This window comes from Magallana gigas, chromosome 3, assembly GCF_963853765.1.
Source record: "Magallana gigas chromosome 3, xbMagGiga1.1, whole genome shotgun sequence".
In the NCBI taxonomy this organism is placed as follows: domain Eukaryota; kingdom Metazoa; phylum Mollusca; class Bivalvia; order Ostreida; family Ostreidae; genus Magallana; species Magallana gigas.
In genome coordinates, this window is record NC_088855.1 from 42,276,969 (window position 1) to 42,297,615 (window position 20,647).

General features: G+C 33.3%; 2 protein-coding genes across 5 annotated transcripts in view; one reads left to right on the top strand and one right to left on the bottom strand.

Moving 5' to 3' along the window:
• Positions 1–20,647, bottom strand: part of LOC105334470 (arf-GAP with coiled-coil, ANK repeat and PH domain-containing protein 2) — a 34,318-nt gene that overhangs the window by 13,325 nt on the left and 346 nt on the right. For 2 of the 3 annotated variants that reach the window (XM_011437923.4, XM_011437921.4), the window contains exons 2-11: positions 17,489–17,546; positions 17,080–17,138; positions 16,744–16,804; positions 16,372–16,389; positions 15,253–15,306; positions 14,975–15,033; positions 14,251–14,434; positions 13,916–13,960; positions 13,587–13,682; positions 12,955–13,029 (exon numbers count right to left, since the gene is read on the bottom strand). In XM_011437923.4, the coding sequence (XP_011436225.3) occupies positions 12,955–13,029; positions 13,587–13,682; positions 13,916–13,960; positions 14,251–14,434; positions 14,975–15,033; positions 15,253–15,306; positions 16,372–16,389; positions 16,744–16,804; positions 17,080–17,138; positions 17,489–17,546 (709 nt within the window). The remainder of the gene's footprint in view (positions 1–12,954; positions 13,030–13,586; positions 13,683–13,915; positions 13,961–14,250; positions 14,435–14,974; positions 15,034–15,252; positions 15,307–16,371; positions 16,390–16,743; positions 16,805–17,079; positions 17,139–17,488; positions 17,547–20,647) is intronic. The other variant, XM_011437924.4, reaches the window with a different exon arrangement.
• On the top strand, positions 1,452–10,726 carry LOC105334469 (leucine-rich repeat-containing protein 15). Of its 2 annotated transcripts, XM_020069836.3 has the most exons (3): positions 1,452–1,751; positions 7,321–9,290; positions 10,637–10,726. In XM_020069836.3, the coding sequence occupies exons 2-3, from the start codon at positions 7,382–7,384 to the stop codon at positions 10,699–10,701; spliced, it is 1,974 nt and encodes a 657-aa protein (XP_019925395.3). In that variant the 5' UTR covers positions 1,452–1,751; positions 7,321–7,381; the 3' UTR covers positions 10,702–10,726. The 2 variants fall into 2 exon arrangements, with proteins under 2 accessions (XP_019925395.3, XP_011436222.3); XM_011437920.4 differs by lacking the exon at positions 10,637–10,726 and having other exon boundaries at positions 1,463–1,751; positions 7,321–9,976.

Sequence of the window (20,647 nt, forward strand, 5' to 3'; positions counted from 1 at the left end):
AGTAAAAGCTTCTGGTATTACGAACAGAATATATATACATAGAAGTTCTGGAAGACATTTGGAAGATTCACAACATCTGCCTCCATAACATACATAAAATGGATTTGACACCTGTAAAAATTTCCAAAACTTTCATCATGTTCCAAACGAGTTTCCTCTCTTTAACTCAGCAACTAGGCATTATCTCCGCAAACAACTTCTGTGTAATTACCCCTACCGCAATCTGTCTACATATCACATGGTTTGTATGCAGTGAATTATGGATAAGAGGCATGCTGAGCATTTGGACAATTGATGCACTGGTAGTAAAGCCAATGAATACACAGGCCTGTCAATGATTAGCATGAGTGACCTTGGCCTTCGATCTCCCCTGACAAATGCACTTACTCTGTATGTGCCAGCTCCAATCATAATCGGCCACTGAAGATCCAAGACAAACAGCACTTAATAAGAGATACGATCTATTAGCTAGAGAATTCACTTCTAATTAATGATAAAACTCCCAATAAAATTGATTAAAACCACTTATTAGTACACACTTGTTGTCATATACAAGTATACATATATGACCTTGTCCTTTGACCCAATTTTTTCCAACATAAAATCAGTCAATACAATAATATAATGAAACTTTCTTTCTCACGATAATGAATTTACTCACAAATTAACAACACCCTTTGTTACAGTTTAACATTGTTGTAATCTTATTGTTTTCCGATGTAAACAAAGTTAATGCCATGAATTTTACGGTAGAATAAATTGTTTGTAGTTATCGGTTTATTGGATTTTCACTGTATTGGTACATAGACCATGTCTTACTTGATTCATCTTTTACAATTCAAAGGTCTTAGATTACTTTGACTGAAGTTTTATACAGGTGAGAAATTTTCTCTGACATGCACTATATCAGCCTTTCAGCATTAGCAAGACTTGGCATTTAGAAAAAGGTGCCAGACTTTCCTGTGATGACATCTATTATCACATCAGCAGTACATGTATTGTCATTTCAGGACTTTGGCCTGTTCAAAAAAGTTGACCAAAAAGAATAAAACCCTCAAACATAGAAATATAGGCTAAAACTATTGAACATTGCAAAATGGTTATTATCACTAAAACATGCATGGCAGTTTTCTCCAACAACAGCAACTTTACACCCTCATCAAATGATGCAGATGTTGTAGAACATGCATTTAAACAGATTATCTCAGAATCTGTGCATTATTCTAGGAATAAATGCGTGAAAACGCACATTTCCAGTATACCATGAAATAAAATTATGGCTGTAATACTTTGTGTCTGATCTTTGTAAGAAAGTATATGGTATAAGAAAGAGAAGTCTTCTGAAGAAACCATTAGAGACAAGGAGATCAAACATAATGAAAAAGATTACAAGAGATACTAAATGACTTTCTGATCTCTCTTCATTATTGTGCCCATTTAACAGTCAGGGGAACATCAGAAGATTAGGCCATCAGATTAATTCATCAACAGCGGGGCTTCCCTGACCCTTTGTCCCCCCATCACACAGGTTGCCTGCGATTACTACATACATAGGTATGCATTAAGTGGGAGTAGTAAAACCAATGCTGGCTTTCTCCCTCTGAAGCATGCGGCACTGAGTGCTCTAAGAATGAATCGAGGAACAGAGAAGTTTTGTTAATGCCTGATTGGGCAGGAAGTGGAGGAGAGAATTCAGCCATTTGTCAGTTTGTCTGGGGATGCTTGACTCAGTGGACATTTAAAATCAACAGGTAAGAAAAATATCTTAATCTTAAAACTATATAAAAGAAAATTTATAATATAATATATGGTAGTTTGTCTGTATTATCTTCATTTATCAACTCTAAAAGTTATTACAATATTGTCTCTTCTTCAAATACTTTTTTAAAACTTTCATTTTAATCATAATATTTTAATTCATCTTGCTAATCATATCTGTCATATTTCATAAATGTTTGATAGGGTAACAAGGTTAAAAAGCCGAATGAAAAACAAACTGCATTTACCCTAATCAGTTCCCCCCACCCCTATAAGCAACCATTGGTAATTTTTTTTGTATGTCAACCAATAAGTACCCCCTTTTAGTGTGCTATAACCAAAACAATTTCATCATAAAAGGACTATGTGCTGTATTGTGCATTTTTCACCCCGAAAATTGCTCTTCCAGAGATCATAAAAATAAGGTTTAAAATAGATGAAATATAAAAATAAGTATGCAAAAAGTGATCACCCCAATGATGTCATAGTGAATAAATGACGTCATGAAGATAAATTAATGTTTCAGAGCAAAGAAATGGCCGTTTTCCAAGGGTTTTTCGACTTGGAAACATCTAGTGCATGCTTGCTCAAGTACGATTTTTAACTACGATGTGTATAATTATACCATAAGTAAAAATCGTACTTGAGCAGACCTTCGCTCTATACTATCAAAGGCAAAATATGAATGAAAAATATTGTCATTTACTTGCAAAGTTGCAGGAAGTTGCCCATTTTTGTGACTTCTGTCATAGATGAACAGCTATTGGACAATGATGATTAATGTCAAGATGAATGTGATAGACATCCTCTGTATAGTGTTTTATGAAGATTTGATTTTGATACGATACTATTTAAAAACTAATTAAAACTGGGGGCAGATATTTGACAAAATATTTATACCAAATTGTTATGAAATTTGTAATTTTAGCATTTATTAGCCATATGTACTTAGAATTGGATATTCAAACACTATTGGCAAAACAGAATTCACATACATAGATGGATGGTACATTACATAACCTATGTGTACTGGGCAAAGAGTATCAGTCTTGTAGCTCTGTCCCATCACATTACAGGTGGTAATTAATAATCACCAAAAAACTTTCTGACACAGGAAAAACATGCTTTGATAGTTAGGTTACAGCAACTGTGCATTAGTCTGCAAATATAAGTCTATGGTACAGATCACAAAACTTGCTGAGATTCAGAATTCATGTGTCAGTACATTTACATGTATTTTTGGCTTTGGCTCAGGTACAGCTGAACATCACATAATATAGCATAGTCAGGGGTTGAAGAAAAAAAGAAGAAAGAATTGTACTGAAAAAGTGCAGCTGCATGTTTCACTTTTATTCAGTGATTTAGTTGTAATTTGAATAAGGTGCCCCTTGTCACAATAAATAACATATACCCCTTGTTTTACTAAGTCAGTTAAGCTGCCTCCTTTTGCTACCTATCATTTACCTGTAATGTATTTGGCATTTACAAGCAATAGATTGTTTCCCTAGGCTGATATGTTTAAAAAGAAGCCTTTCTCATTATGCATATGTCTAGAAGCTGAGTCAACCCCTATAAACAGGATTACATGATTTAATGACTCTTGGAAATTTGTACATTTTGACTAAAAATTCTCATGAGAAAATTTCTATAAATTAACATATGTAATAAAAACAAATTAAGCAGATGTAAAGAAGCAAAAAAATCTTGAAAATGGTTTAGAAAATTTGTCTGTATGTGGAACAGGAGTTAAAACCTTTATTACTGCCCCTAGTTCATATATCACATTTTTTCTTCCCACACATTACATAACTTTCATGAAAATAAAGTTTATATAGAGAGGGAGCATTGTTAAAAGACAATGAAGATTCCAACATTTCCATATTCATTCAATCAAATAGTCTGGACTATTTTTGTTTGACAGATTTACAGTGGAATCTTTTTTGATCGTCACATCACATTCTGAACTTCCTTTGAATTTCAAACATTCTCATACCCTCTCACATACCGGTAAATCTATCTCTTTATTGCAAACTGGACTAGGGTGGTCCAATTCTTTTACAATCATTATTTTGAAAAAATAAATTGTATACAGCAGGTATCTGAACCTTTTTAAAAATATATCCTTGCAACAGTAATATGCTTATATGGAGAATGTTGAATTTAATTCAATATAGATCTGTGCTTTCGTATATGATGATTTTTTCTCTTTCAGTTACCGGTATTGTATACTTTATTTGATCACTAAATGTTATAAAGAAATATAGTTCTCAGCAGAATAATCATTTAAAAAAAGGGACAGAAGTAAACTATTAAACCACTTCAAAACATGCATGAACATTGCCGAGAATGGATCATGTAACAACTTGTTAATGTTCAATAACAATTTGTTATTTGGTGAGTTTATCCAACATCACTTCAGTGACACAGTCAGAAAACAAGATAACAACCCCCCAGATATTTCATTTCATTTTCTCATTAAACTCGTTTAATCCTACTTAACTACGAAAAACTTGTCTGGATTAATTCAATGCTTCATCTTCGTTATCACATAACAACTTTAAATTTCTCAAATCTACTCAGGCATCAGATATAAAAGATTTATCATTCTTTAAAGATTTATGAGTGGGAGGCAGAAATCAAAACCTCTGATCTTTAATTCATCACTTATTCATATGACTGAAAAGATTTTATTTTTTCTTTTATTGACAACGAAGCAATGAGCACTACACTTCTTCCATACAATGCATAACCTTGCTTTAAATCAACATTCAAAAATGTTTACTTTCCAAAACTGTATTTCGCAAGAATCGTTGGTTGCTGAATCAGCAAGTACTTAACACATCAAAAAGTGCTCCTAGCTGCCTTAAGAAGGTTGATCATTTATACAAGATTTACCTATTTACATTATTTATCCACCTGCCTTCATTCCAAAGAAGTCAAAAGGGGGAATAACATAAACAATGAGATTCTGGTAAACCGGTAGACTTGATCTCTGTCCCTGGTGATTGTAGATGTCTGGGTCAGGCAAATTTATAAACAATGCCATGTTTTTATAGCAAAAGTAAGTCAAGTTTAATTATATTCTCAGAAGATTTTTTCCACTTCCGTTAATGGACAAGAACCATGTAGCCAGGTTTGAAATCTGAGAAAGCAGTGTAAATCTGATTACCAAGAAAATTAGTTTCCATTGGAAGAGATTTTGTGTATTTTTTAAAATGTAAATTCTAATAATGTACTACACAAAAATCATAAAATCAAAAGCTAATTTCACATTTACATTGAACAATCCAATAACCCTTAGATTTGAGCTATAACTCACTAAGCCAACACTTTACATATTTTGACAAATTTTACCAAAGGTTTTTCAATCTAAACAAGTTGGATGGCCATTAGACTATGAAGTAAAAAAAAAAAGAGGTTTTAATCACATTTAAGTAATCACTAGTAAAAAAAATTCATAAAATGAACACAAGAGGGAACCTATAGAATTGGTCCACGCATTATATTAATATCGAGTGTAAAAACTTTTCATTTTTTCCTCAGTATTCATAAAATATTTAGAAGAAACTACTTTTTTGAGGAGGAAGGGAGAGTGGGGGACTATAAATTTATTTCATATGGCACATAATTTTGTGGTTGCTCATACACGTAAGCTCTTAGTAACTAGCTGTCAAGTGAATCAGACTTCATCATGTTTCTAATCTTTACTATGGGAAAAGCTGAGTCATTATAAGAAGTATATCAATAAACAAAATCATCATTGTCAAAACTAAGAGAATGTAGAAGATGTGCCAAGTCTCTATTGTTCCCCTCTCAAGAATTTGAGATGTTTCACAAGTTTCGCAAGTTCCACCTACTTATTTCAGTGGCCAAGTCACAGATTCCGCAGCACGGTGAATTAAGTGCAATCTTTATATTAGCTTAACCCTGTTCAATAACATTACAAAAATTCTTACAACTTTCTGGATTGCATAATCCTACAGGAAGCTTCTTGGGGATTAAGCACATGTATGAAAACTACTCAGGAAATGATTTCATCACACAAATCTGTAAGAGTAAACCTTTTGTAAAAATTGCTGCAATCTCCAAATTTCAGCCCTCAGAAAGATGGTTCATTTCAAGAAGATGAAGATATCAGGCCTTGTTAATTCTGACACTTTAATTAAGCATTCCCAACACTCAAACCATTGCAGACTTCCTTTCATTGTAAAACTAACTAACCAGATCCTACAATTTAACCACCCAAGATGTTCCAACCCAAAGTATTTCAAAATAAACAGTACTTTTCTCTCTCACTCTCTCTTTCTCTCTCTCTCTCTCTGTCTCGCTCTGTGTTTATATATCTTTAATATGGATTCCAGACACAAATAAAAATCATATAAAACACGAAACTACAATACACCCCAAACTATAAAAGAGAAATCTGGCCTCTGCATTATGAACTGGATAAATAAAGTACGCCCTCAGTAAGAATTGGTATCCTGTCATATTTTTGGCAAAAGATCTGTTGGGGTTGTCATCTTCAATTATCACATAACTCCAATGATGAGACTCCCATATGTTGTGAACCTGACCCCCCCCCCCCTTCCTTTACCACCTGAGAGATTCCACAGTCAATGATAAAATGAGGTAACTTGACCCATGCATTCAACCTTCATTTTTCATACCAATTAATAATAAATCATATCAGAATGTCAAATTCAGTAACACAATTTTAATTCAATATCTTTTAAATCTATGCTTCATCACAAAAGTTCAGTTTTTCAGTACTGTGAAAAGCTATTTTTATATATAGCCCAAACTGGAAGGACAGGTTTTTGGTTTTAACTTGTCAACGATCAATTTCAAAATTTTCAAATTAGAGGTCTTTATTGTAATAACCATATAATACATTCAATACATTCTAAATTTATGCTTCATCACAAAAGTTAAATATTTCAGTACTGTGAAAGCTATTTTATGCATGTATTTTTATACAGCCCAAACTTGAAGGACTGGTTTTGGGTTGGTTTTTTGGGGTTTTTTTTGGGGGGGGGGTATATTAACTTGTCAATGATTGATTTCATAATTTTCAAATTAGAAGTCTTTAAAGCAATAACCATATAAGGATGCTTACATTAGAGGTTGGAATCAAATGGAATTATAAAACATTGTCCAGGTGATTTTTGTAATTTTTTTTACCCAAGGTATTTATACAAATTAACAACAATGTTTAGAGAAGGGAAATCTGTCATTATTTATGTTGATCATATATTGTAAAAGATATTTTCCTGCAAACATGATTGCTTGTTTACCCTGCAGAGGCTGAGAAAGTTCATCAGGGTGGTGACTGATTTTCAGCTCCCCCCTGTCAAACTTGATTGATGTTATCAGTACGGCAGCATTGATCTTTTTGCAACTCAAGCAAAAACATGGCAGATCTCTGTGGGGTTGACCAAGATCTCTCTTGGCAAAAAGACCAAATCTACATGCTGCCCACAACCCATCACTGCTAAACATTATTAACAGCCTACCATGTGATTGTGCTTTGATTGCTAAAGCCATTTCTTCTTATTCTTGCAGATTCTGCAGAGAGATGTAGGAATACTTGATTTGCCGGAATAATAATACAAAATACAGAACCATGGATCTTTACTTTATTGCTGTTGCTTTTATTGCGTTTGCTGTGACTGTTGAGTCCTGTCCGCCTCAGTGTCGATCCTGTGCGCGAGGGACAGCAGACTGCATGGGCGTCGGCCTTCGAGACATTCCAAGAAACTTTCCAAGTGAAACTGTAACTATTGACCTCACAGACAATCAGCTGACTGATATTCAGCAGAGTGATTTCCCAGGACAGTCCAATGTCCAAAACCTAAGACTGTCCAGAAATGGACTCAGCGCAATTCCACCGAGAGCATTTTCCAACATGGAGCGCCTGATGAGTTTGGACCTGTCTCTGAATCCCATCACCAGAGTCCATGATAAGTCGTTTGAGGGTTTGTCCAAGCTAAGATCCTTGACACTGACAAACACTAAACTCCGAAAGCTAGGAAAGCCCTTCAATGAAATCCCTAATGTGAGCTCCCTTTACTTGGGATATAATCAACTTGAACAAATCGAAGAAGATGACTTTGAAATGATTACACGGGTCAGAAGTATTGACCTCAGTGCTAATCGCATTCAATCCATTCACCCGAGAGCTTTTGAAAACCTTCCATATTTGAGATATCTCATATTAAAAAACAACCCAATCATGGAGGCTAAGGGACTTCAATTCACTTCCAGTATGTTGCAACTGTTAGATTTTTCTCAGTGTAACCTGGTCAGCGTACCTGGACCCATGCCTTCCTCTGTTGCTGACTTCCGTCTGGGCAACAATGAAATTACAGAAATTAAAGTAACAGATTTTGAAAACATCACAAACCTTCAGTTACTCACCTTGATTGAAAACAAAATTTCAAAAGTTGAGTATATGGCTTTTTCCACCAACATCAACTTACAGGAACTCTGGTTAAACAGTAATAATTTAAAGATGATTCCCAGAGGACTTCCAATCAGACTGGAAAAACTGTACATGGATCAGAATGAAGTGCATGATATTGAGTCTGGACTTTTTGGAAAGGATGCCAATTTGGAAACGTTGTCATTAAACATGAACGCTGTTCGCCAAATTCTCAGCAATTCTTTTTCTGGCTTGAAAAACCTCACCAATATTCTTTTAAAATCTAACAGCATTCAAGAAATCAGAAGTGGAACATTTACAGACATGTTGAGCTTGAAGAAGCTTGACCTTTCAAATAATCCTTTGAAAAAAATTCTCCCAAATGCTTTCAATGATTTACCAAGCCTGCAGGATTTGGATATGTCATACCAAGAACAAACCAATGTCTCCATAGCTGAAGATTTCCTAAATGGTATCAAAACAGTTCAGTCCCTTCAGTTCATGAATAGTCCTGGCCTAGCCAAAAGCTTTTTGGATTTGGTTGAGAAAAATAGAGGGTTTAGTTTCCCTTCATTGAAAGTAGTCAACCTTGAATACAATGAACTGGAGACTATACCATCTAACCTAAAAGACGCTTTGGTTAGCCTAGAAATGATGACATTAGATGGCAATCCCTTGGAGTGTGACAGGCGATTGCTATGGCTAAGGAACTGGATGAAAAAGTCTGAAATCAAGTTCTACAGCTTTGAAGCACCAAAGTGTTCTGGACCAAAAGAAGTCAATGAACGTGATTTGGAAAGTTTGAAGGCTAGCGAATTTGGTGAAGCTCCTAAATCATCTAAAGAGAACAATAGAAGACCTGCTCCAGAGGCTGAAGCTAGCTCAGGAAATGAGATGACAACCCAGAGACGACAAGACAAAAAGCCAAATACACAGCTAGAAACCAGCACTGAGACCAGAGGGAACATCCAGCGACAACAATACAACACAATGATGCAGAACAAGGATGCCACCACGGGGGGAACAACAACCAAGATTGAAAGAGTTCAAGGCACAAAGACCAGCGGCCAGATAGAGGATAACAACAATAACGCTGCCAGGAAAACAACAGGTAAAAACAAAACTAAAGACAAGAAACGAAACAAAAAGAACAAACAAAAGAAAAAGCGAGATCCAAAGAAAAATCGCAAGAGGAGACAAAGGAAAAAGGGGTCAAAGCGAGGAAAAAGGAAGATTTCCAGAAAGTGCACCAAATTGCCAACTGGGGAAAGACGTTGCTGTCGTAAACAGAAAGATGGTTCTGAGCGATGTAGAATCATAAAGCCCCGAGCCAAAAAACCCACAACAAGAGCTCGCAAACCCAGAAAACAGCGTAGAAAATCTCGCAAATCTGCATGAGACACTTGTGACTTTGTTCAATGTGCATGACTTCTAGCATTACTTTTTTTTGTTGTGTTTTAAGTCCAATGACTTTCTGTGCATGATCTGACTCAGTTCAAACTCTTTCACACTGTGTTTTGTGGACTGTAATGCATGACAAAACAAATCTTTTTTTTTCATACTGAAAAACCTGCCTTGTACTCTTATGATTTTATTTATAAGCAGTTTATTATTTTCTGTCTTATCCAAGAGAAAAGTTGCAGTTTTCATTTTTTTTTTTTTGGGCTTATTACAGCTTGTTTTTCCACCCAAATTCAAACAAAATTTTCAAACTAAATAAGTTAAAATTTCAATTTAAATTACACTTAAAATACTTATTTGTTTTCATTTCCATACCATATTAATAATATAACCAAATCTTTTTTTAAGAATAAAGCTTTCACATATACCCTTGCTATTTTGTGTTTTCCAATAAAAAAAGATAATTTTAGTAGATATTTTCAAATATACTCAGAGCTTATTTTTGTACCATTAGAATGCCAAATAAAATTTATTATTTAAAAAATCTGTTGGTTATTTTTGATGGATAAATTAAAGATATGGGGAAGTTAATAATGTATTCATATTTTATAATAATCTCTCTTTTTCTTCTTTAAGTCATAATATCTTTTTAAATCTCTCTAAACTATGGAGCACTTACATGTAACCATCTTTTTTAGTATATATGGCATTATATTCTACATATTTTCAAATTTCACAGTGTAATGTTTCTCTGATAATATGCAATACACAAACGATACACAATGTACACATTTATGTATTCTATGTCTTCACATCAACACTAAAATCATACCTGCACGAATAGGTTTCAATGATATAATTTCCTATATAAAAAAGGATTATTTAGCTTCAAGGTTTCATAAAAATTCCTCCAAAAAAAGAGAATCAAAACGGAGATGAAACGAGATAAGAGGCTAAATATGGTTATCAATGTTCATTGTGTAATGATTTTGATGAAAAGGGGAATAACTCTGACACACTTTCATTAATTTCTCCTGATTTATCTTATATTTTCAGATTCATGGAGCTTGCTGGCACTCCTATTCTACCTCTACACAGTTATAGTGAAATCTTCCACATGACCAGAATAAATTATTTTACAATAAACAAGCTTTCATATTCTTCTTTTAAACTTAAGTGTGCAAGTTCTTCAACATTTACATTTTAAACTGAACCATAAAACATTGTTTAGAAGGGAAAAACAAGTTAATCAACAGACATCTAACTAAACCATACAAATCAATTACTCTGTATGTCTGCATGTACCAAATCATAAAACTGATGCAGATAAATACTGGTAACAATATCCCTAAAGCTATTAAAACTACGCATGAAGATCAGCTAATAGCTAGACATGAAAATCTTAGGTCATCACTTGGTATCCCACCAGGTAAAAACAATAAACGGCCCGCCTCCCTGATAAAGTGAGGAGTCACAGCAGGTGAGGTTAATGGACCGGGGTCACTGCTCTAGAACTCATTATGTACCTGAGGAGGTTATAAATCAGTGAACAAAAACTTTACGAAAACAAAACCAATACAGAGCTCTATTCCCAAGCACATTCAAACTATTTACACCTAGCAGTAAAAGGCAAAACAATATAACAACCTTCAGTCCATTTAATATCTGTATGTTAGTAATTAATCCACATCATGAATACCGGTAGTTGATATCCATTTAAAACAATAAGTACAAAAAATGCCTCTTTTACACATCAATAGTATTTTTTATAGCAAAGAAACGAAATTTTACTCTTGCAACAAGAACATGTGTATATATGTAGTACAATGTTCATGCATTGGTCTATGTCATGACTATCCAGGTTTTGTAACAATGTGAGGTCATTTGAATTGCGTGTTGTTTCCAGAGGGGGTGAAAAAGCCAGATGCACGTTCGTTTTTTTGCTACTAGATTGTAAATGAAGTGTTGTTTAAAAATATGACAAGAGGACTTTTCCCAGAAGTTCGTTTTTAATTTTTAATCTGTATCTAAAGTTACACAATTTTGGTAAGAGTACCGGGGTACATGTATATAGTAAAATTTAATACTGTAGTGACACCTGCACCATCTCTGTGTACCCCGCCATTACAGATGTTGTTAGTAGATCTGTGCTATAGATCACGATTGCAGGGCTGATTGAGTTAGCCTACCACATGTTTTTAGCATTACTATGCATTTTAGGCACCTGAAGAGTGACTTTTTGATTAATTAAAATAAAACAACTCATCGTTTCACCTTTATTTGCAACATCTCGAGAGAATACCCTGTTTTCTGTAATCGTTCGGTCACCCCTTCGGACTGTTTGAAGATTACTGGTAAGTAGACAGACAAGACTTTTTAAAAAATCTGCGTCAGAAACGTTACATCAAGGATGAAAATTTTTCCCTTTTTACCTGAATTACCATGACATTTTGGTCAAAAGTCTTGGTGCATATTATACACGTGGACTAGGTTTTTTATGAGTTTTCAGTCCCAATGGGGGTGTGTATTATACACAACTGCGTTTTATATTTGGTAAATTGAATGGTAATTAAAAAAAAATATAAATTCAGCCAACTTGAATGTGAATCAGGGCATGGAATAAGCACGTTAACTCATAAGACTAATGTTCATAAACGGTGTAAATGACTGGCAACAAACCACCAAAAACATGCAAGATACAGGCAGCTAATTATGAAACAACCAATACTGTAAACGTCTTTAATTTCACGTGTCTAAAGTTTTACGTAAAGGTAAATCCTGATTGTAAAAAATCTGGGGGGGAATGCACATGTAATCTGTTAAAGAGAACTACACCTTCATAATCAATCAATCTTAAAATGAACTGCTCAATATGAATGTCGATCACAGACAACATCATGGTTGTACAGGATTCTTTGCCTTAAGGAGATGTCCGAGATAATAAGTGACAATTAGCACCCGTGTTCACGATGGCTTCGAAAGGGGATATAAAGATGAAATGAATCTTCCGTTATAAATAGTTGTTTAATTCTGATATTAATTGTAGTGAAGTAACGTAATACTCATGCTTGCTATATTTCATTAATATTAAATATTCTATGATTACGATAAACAAGTGGTAACTTAGGCCCCGCTCAAGGATACATGCATCTGTAATGGCGGCCTACACGGAGATGGTGAATGCACAGCTCAATATTCACAGTGGCTTAATGTTCATGGAAAATTGTCTCACCGTGAACATAGTGAAATTAAAAACACTGTAATGTTTTCCACGTCTACATTATACTGACAATCTTTATGTAGTTTCTGATTCAATCTACTCTAGAGTTATTGCCCTTTCTTCATTTTCTGTGAAATCAATTTACACTTCCTACCTTTTTTTGCACCAATGAATGCCTTTCTTCCATTTCTTTTCTCTCTTGACTAGCTTTGGCACTTAAATTTTCCACCTAAAAGTTGAATTTTTTTAAAAACACATTAGCACAATTCATCAAATTCTCTATTTTTACATTCAAATCAACCTCTGAAATGGTGAAAACTGTCTCTGATTAATACCAATGACAATACAGTTTTATACTAAACAACTGGGTAAATGAAAGTCAATTTTACATATAAATCACGTGAACAGAACTATACAGATCGCACAAAGAAAAAAAAATCTGTACTGAGTAAAATATATAATGAAAAAGTACTATTTTGCATCAAGTTACTGTTTTACCATCAAAATTAAACGACATTTGCATAACTACTGTTATTAATGTAAGAACTTTGATTGAGAGTGACTATGTTTGAAGTCTACAGATGTACATGTACTAAAGATATCTAACTAAATGCATGATTTAATATCTGCATAAAATTGTGAGAAGCAAACCTAAAGGATCTCGCTTTTATCTTAATGTGTTTTTAATATAAGTTCAATGCTCACTTTTTAATATTCTAGCAGCAATTTGACACAGAATTAAGTACTTGTGTAAAATGAAAAATCTACAGATGTAGTTAGACTAACCAGGGAGGCTACATTCTTCATCTCCGGCTCAAACTCCTTGAAAAGGTCATGACCTTGATGGAAGAATGTGCTATGAGCATGCATGAAGGAAAGCATCTGAAAATAATATAAAAAAATGTATCATATTATGACTTTATAAATTTTTAACTGCCAAAGGAAAACTTTACCTTACCATAAAATTACATGAAATGAAATTCTCCAACATGATTTATGTAAGAAGTTAAACACAAAAATAGATTTAAATCTATCAATTTTAGATTTTTATCAACACTTCATCATAATATTAAACAGCTATAGCATATTCATTGACACAAGAGCACAATACTTACCGTTTCTAAGATTTCATATCTTTTCTTTGAATTTAATATGTTGATCTGTAATAGATTAACTCAAAGTTTTATCAAACAATTTAATCATAAAAATATTAAGCATTTTAACCAAAATAATTTAGCACTAGATCATTATTTTCAAACTATAAAAAGTACTTATACAGATACAATCAAATGCAATTTATTTAAAACACTATCTTTTTTTTTTTTTATCAAATTTCACCATAATGCAGGATCTGATAAAATCAGATCATTAAAAATGCAGTATATTATTATTCAATATCTTATAAGACTTCAAAAAACAACACTTTTTAAAACTGCCATTGCGAGATCACCTGAAATACATGATCTACTGAGGTGTGAGCGAAGCATGATTTCTTGGCCTTTAGCATTGTGCCGGCCTCCTCGCACTCCTGTGTCTTTGTGCGAGGCACGCCGGCGTTTCTGTTGATTGCATTGTCCAGCTCACTACTCGCCTTCTCAAAATCCTTCTGGGAGTCTTTTACTTTTTTTATGTCTCTTTAAAAGAAAAATAAATTCCGATAAATCAGTATGCTGACAGCCCAGTCTAAGGTATGCATCACTGAACCACAACTGGACTTCAGAATCTCTATTATTGATAATTATCTCAAATTTGGTACCCAATACCAGTTGGAAATCCCAACATATACTTCTTTGTATACATTTACCCCTCAATCTCTAACTCTTCGATAATATGAAGTTTTTAAGTCTCATTAATTTCAAGATAACATTTGACTGTTGTTAATTGGGTAAGATGAACTCTTTTAGTTAAGGTGTTTTGCATTTGATGGGGAGTGGTTTATTTCTTTCCTCATTTACTTTCCTATCAATTGTAACAAATTACACTTCACTGAGTTAATAAATTTGCAACATCTCAAAAAAACCAAACAAAGGATTTTGAGAATAATGCACAGACCGTGTATACAAGGACACTAGCCTAGTTATTTACTATATATAAGTTTACCTGCACTTGAAATACAAAACATGACTGGATTGTTACCAGTAAAAATCACTTGCTGGTTATCCAAACACACTTACTGTTTCACAAAGTTGTTGAGATTTTTACAAACAGATCTATTAGCTTGGTCCATTAAAATCTGCAAAGGAAACAAATATCAAGAATTAAAACAAACATTACAAGGAAAGATAAAAAGAGGGATTTTTTATATGACAAACAATAAAAATTGATTAACAAAGATAAATCATTTACCCTACTATACTCCAAACACACTAAAACAAGACATGTGTGCCCTACAGTAACTTGGTTTGTATATACTTTACATACTGGTAGTAGACAGAGACGGAGACTGACTTACATTGAAATACTTCAGCATCTCTCCCATTTCATGGGCAAATTTATTCAAACAGTTCTGAAAGTAAAACAAATAAAAACTGACTTCACTAACAAAACACATTACATAAATATAACTGAGACTCTGTTAAACTTAACATGGTGGTAATTTCCTTTCTTATCAATATTTCACATAGCAGGTCTGGAATTGTTCAAACTCCCTAACTTAAATAAGATGCCACAAAATTCCACAAAATTATTAGTACCCAGAAAAGCAACATCACATCAAAGACAAAATAAACTGATTTTAAAATATTCAGTTCCAGTCATCCATGCTTTTACAAAAACATTCCCTTGCCAATAAAATGAAAGGTAAATAAAGTACCGGTACATGTGACACCACATGTTACTACCCTTCAACAACTCGTAAGTATTATCTTCATAAAATTTTTAAATGTGAGGTTTGAAGAACGATGCTCATACAATTTAATGAGACTTAAAAATGCATGTACATGCAGTCTTATCTGTATGGTGTTAAAATCTTGATAATGGCAGTAGGATGCTAAAACAAGTAGCAGAACAGGTTCGAATCAGAAAATAAAGGAAAACAAGAACATGCATGCAATTAAATGAACTGTATGCCTGAATTTCAAACATCAATAGCAAATACTTAATGGCATTCTTTCATGGGATACACATTCACATCAGTGCAAGAATGCTAACTGATACATTTATTCTCTGATAATACCGACCTGCTAAGTTTATCATCAAACAAAAATTAAATGCCTTTTTAATTTTCTATTGGCAAAAAGCTAATCTAAGTTCCTGGCTTGAAGAACTAATTACACTGTGCAAATAAACCAACAATTCCTTTTTTAATCATTTTTGTGATTTGATATGGTGCATTTTGAGAGATGTTGTGAGTTGGGGTCATGACTTTGTTGTAGGGAGCAGGGAAATGGTGTGTGTGGTGTGTTAGATGAAAAACAGTAAAAACTATGTAACAGAAAGTCAATAGAAAGCACTGAATATAAAGTGGTCATGCTCAAAGAAATAAAACCTAGTCTGGTTCCTGCTAAATGCTGTTGCTATGTGTAGCTAATTAGCAGCAGGAACTGGACCAAATGCATTCTGGGATACTTACTGATACGTTTGTATCATCCTATCATTGTAAAAACAAAATAAGTTACTGATGGGAATACAAACTTAATATATAGCAACAAGTTTATATAAAAGGTCAAACCTCCTGGTTTCTAAAAAAAACAACAATTTTAGAAATAATTGAAGGAAACAGAAAATTTCATTTTTGTAAACAGCAGATGATTTCAAAGTCACAACATTCATAACTTCTTGCTACAATAATTGCTTATTTATAGAACAATTCCATTTTACTCATGCTCCCTGGTGTTTATCCCTATATTTTTTGTATGATGCCACTCTGAAAATTAAGATAGACAATAAGATTATTGCACTGGTCTAATCATTATCAATTAAACCAAAATAAAATTCAACTTACAGACATCATGTTGTCATCCTTAAAATATGCTGCCAAATCTCGAACCCCAGTAACAAAATCACTACAAAAAAGTATATTAAATAATCATGAAAACAATCATCAAATTCCAAGTAATATTGAATGCCAAAATAATATCAGAGAAAACTCTTTTTTGTTGATAACATGTTATGAAAGTGCTGACTTAAATCAAAATTGTTTTTCTTTCTAACCCCTATAAAATTCTTGATTGGGAATGCGGGGTGTGAGAAATAAAGAATTATCACAGGCATTTAATTCCTCTAATTTTTGTGCCATGGAGAGTTTACTATCACCATGACAACTTCCTGCATTCCTTACCTACTGGCACGCTTATATGACTTCCCAGTCTCTATCATCAGAGTGCAGAGCTTCACGAGCTGCAAAATAAATCAATGTGAGAAGGAATCGAACTTAATGAGGTACAAAATAAATTAATATGGGAAGGCATCTAACTTTCCACAAATAAAACGATTTCCTTTTCATCACATGGAAAACATTATATTGCACCAAACACCAAAATTAATTAATTAATTAGGATAATAATTATATCAAACAAAATTACAATTTAATGAACAGGAATAGTCAAAGAAAGCCGGTAAACATTTTGAAAAAAAATGGTTTAAATCCACTCAAAATACTAAATGAAAATGAGAACTGACTTGAATGCGTACTTCCATATGTAAGTACATCCATTTTTTGTAATGACTGAAATCAAACATCAACTCACCCTTTCTAGCCTTGCTTCCAGGACATCCACATCTGTTTCCGCAGATTCTAAGGAGGCCCTGGAAAAAAAAAGAGAAACACTATACAATATGTCAAGTGTGCAAAATCCATTATACTGACCATTATACTGTCATAAATAAAACAATACTTCTGTATGCCAATTCATAAGCACTCTTAGCCAGTTAGGTACCTACCGGGGGTATTAGGTAATAGATTGGCTTTGAAAATAAAGACGTTTTACTGGTAGTCTAAATAGTATTACATAATATATTAATTAAGTATTCTGAATAAAGCATCCACCTGGGAAGGATTCAAACAGAGTTTAGAGGTAGGATTAGAGACTGTTTCCCTGTAATTTCATGTACTTCACATGAAAAAAATCTACTGTTAGAGATAGTATACTGTATGTCATTGTCATGACATTAGAATGTCTAAAAAGGTATTCTATGGGCTAACACTTCTGACCTGACAACAGTCTGGTCATTCTGTCCATTCTGCTGTAGTCAAAATTCGATCAACATCCCACACTGACATAACAGTGATAACTTTGAGGCATAGTCTTTGATGCCTACTAGAGAGGTTACTATGAACTTTATGATGCATAGTCAATACAACAGTCTGTAGTTTTGGGGGCAGAAATGAAACATTTTAAAACAGTCAACAATGAACTCCACAAAAAAAACCCCTGATGTCAATACTTTCTTTTGAACAAAGGAAGTATACACTTGTGCTGATATGATAATGAATTTCCAGTGTTTATGGCCCGTACATGTAGTCATACCCCTTGTCATTTCTATGTAGGCAGAGTATACCAGGTACATAAAACTTCACAGCCAAGGTCAATCTTTGCGTGTATACATGTAGGGTTGTCCCTAGAGGTGTTTATCTACAGGTAGTTACCGTAATGACCATACAATAAAACAGCATTGAAAAAATTTAGACAAAATTATAAAACATCAAATAAAAAAAATTTGGTCATCTATATTTATGATATGAAACACTTGATCAAAATTAAAACCTGTTTCCGTTTCTGCAATGTCTCTGATAAATGTTGAGGGAACGACTAAAATAATTATTATAAAAACAATACTTTGCATAGAAAATTAGGAAAGTCGGTTTTTTTTTCAATACATGTAATGAAACAAGTGTGAGCTATTTTAAAGTTGTTTCAATGCAAATATTGATCTTATCATTATTTAATATATGATATAATTCTCAAGTTTGCGGTTACACTGTGTATTTCCTCTTGTACGACAAGAATAGCTATGAGACCAGTATGAATACATGAATATAAACACTATAGGAGTTTCTCCAGCTTGAACAAATTGCTGTTCCTCTTTGATGAATAATGTAAACACTTCCCCTAGGTACCTGGAGGGACCTAATGCAATTGATTATACACAAATGCCTTTTCCATGTGAAAATCCTGTCTTGCAAAGAGAACAGACAAAACAGATTGCCAATATTCCAAGATTCAGGATTCTAATTAATAAGAATCTTTACATTCAACAACTTAGAAGTTTTCTTTTCAGAGGAATAACTGGCAACCATTTAAAAATGCTGCTGCAAACCTTCCTGCCCACAAGCCATGCACTCAATAAGATGCATGCAGTTAAACCCAATGGACTCCTTAGCTAACTCCCCTACCTCACCCCTGATTAATAATCATAAACTTAAAGCTTCATAAGTTATTATTTACCGTCTCCCTTCCTTGCATTCTCTTTATCTTTAAATTCCACTATTTATATCAGATTTTCCTAACTTGGTAACTCAAAATATATGTTTCGTTGTTTGTTAAAATCTAGTGGAATTGCAGTCCATTTTTAAAGAGCTTCCTTGATTCAAATATGATGTAAAGTCTTGCATATACTTCAACAATTTTTTCTACTATATTCTATTCTAGATTACATGTTTTAATATCTTGAATCATCAGGATTTTTTAAAGGAGATTTTCTGTGAATTATACCAGTAGTGTGCGGTATTACCTAATTACTTGAAAAGTACAGTAGATTCAGAACCAATTTGTTATGAAAGCTTGAAAGAACTATCTTTTCTTACACTGGATTATAGACTCCCTTGCTAGTGCTGATAATGAATTAAAATAGCTTGACTATTCTCATGTTGCAAAATGCAAATACAGTGAAAATGCTATTGGAGCCATTTTCCGAGCCAATGCCTAAAGTGACACCAAGAACCTTTGGTATGGGAAGTAAAAGTACAAATTTCCTTACTTCTATAAATGTAGAACACTTAAATTGCCATTTCTAAATTGATATCATGTAGGGTTTTGAAATGAATTAAATTTACTTTTGACTGAAAAATATACTGTAATCAAACTATTATTCAGGACAACTTTATTTCAAGATTTACCTGAGATGAATTAATTCTGGGTGACTTATTATTGCGTCCAACTGGTCTTAACCACAACTCTTTTTATTACATACATATGGCAAATACTAGTCCAAAGCAAGAAATTTTGTGACAATGAGGCTCTAGCAAATCTCTTTAAAATTTCTTGTAAATGAATTAAAGTTTTAAAAAATGGTTTACAGTGTTTATTTATTGAAAACATTCATTTCCCATCAGAAAAGTCATGTAACTATCGATCCATATCAAATTCAACTAAAAAATTTTATTCAATTCTAGTAGACACTGCAAACCATCTCTCACAATCAATAAAGATAAAACAAATCTCTGTTTTTTTCATTTGTGATTTCATGAAAATTTTATTAACTAATTTGTTGTATATTACTTAAGGTAATAAATATTAACCGGTATGTCTTTGCTGTGTCTAATGGTGCAAAGCACTCTTGAATAAGTTTTCAATAACATAATAATGTAGCATATGTGTAAAATACATTATATGTCTTATACCAGATGTTGAGCTTTTAGCCAAATTTTTAAAGTGAAAAGAAAACTGAAAGCACCTTTGAATTAATTATAATTGCATGCAGGTGATTAGGCATAAAGAACCATATAACATTTGATATAACGAAAGATAAAAGGTGCCAATCTAAAGTATCTTAATTGAGTGATAGGGTCAACAGAGATCGATGAAATCTTATTATATACAAATGTGATTCAACAAACATTATAGCTATAGTATAACATTATATCATATTCAATCCCAGTAAACTTTCCATCAAATGAGGCTCAGAGC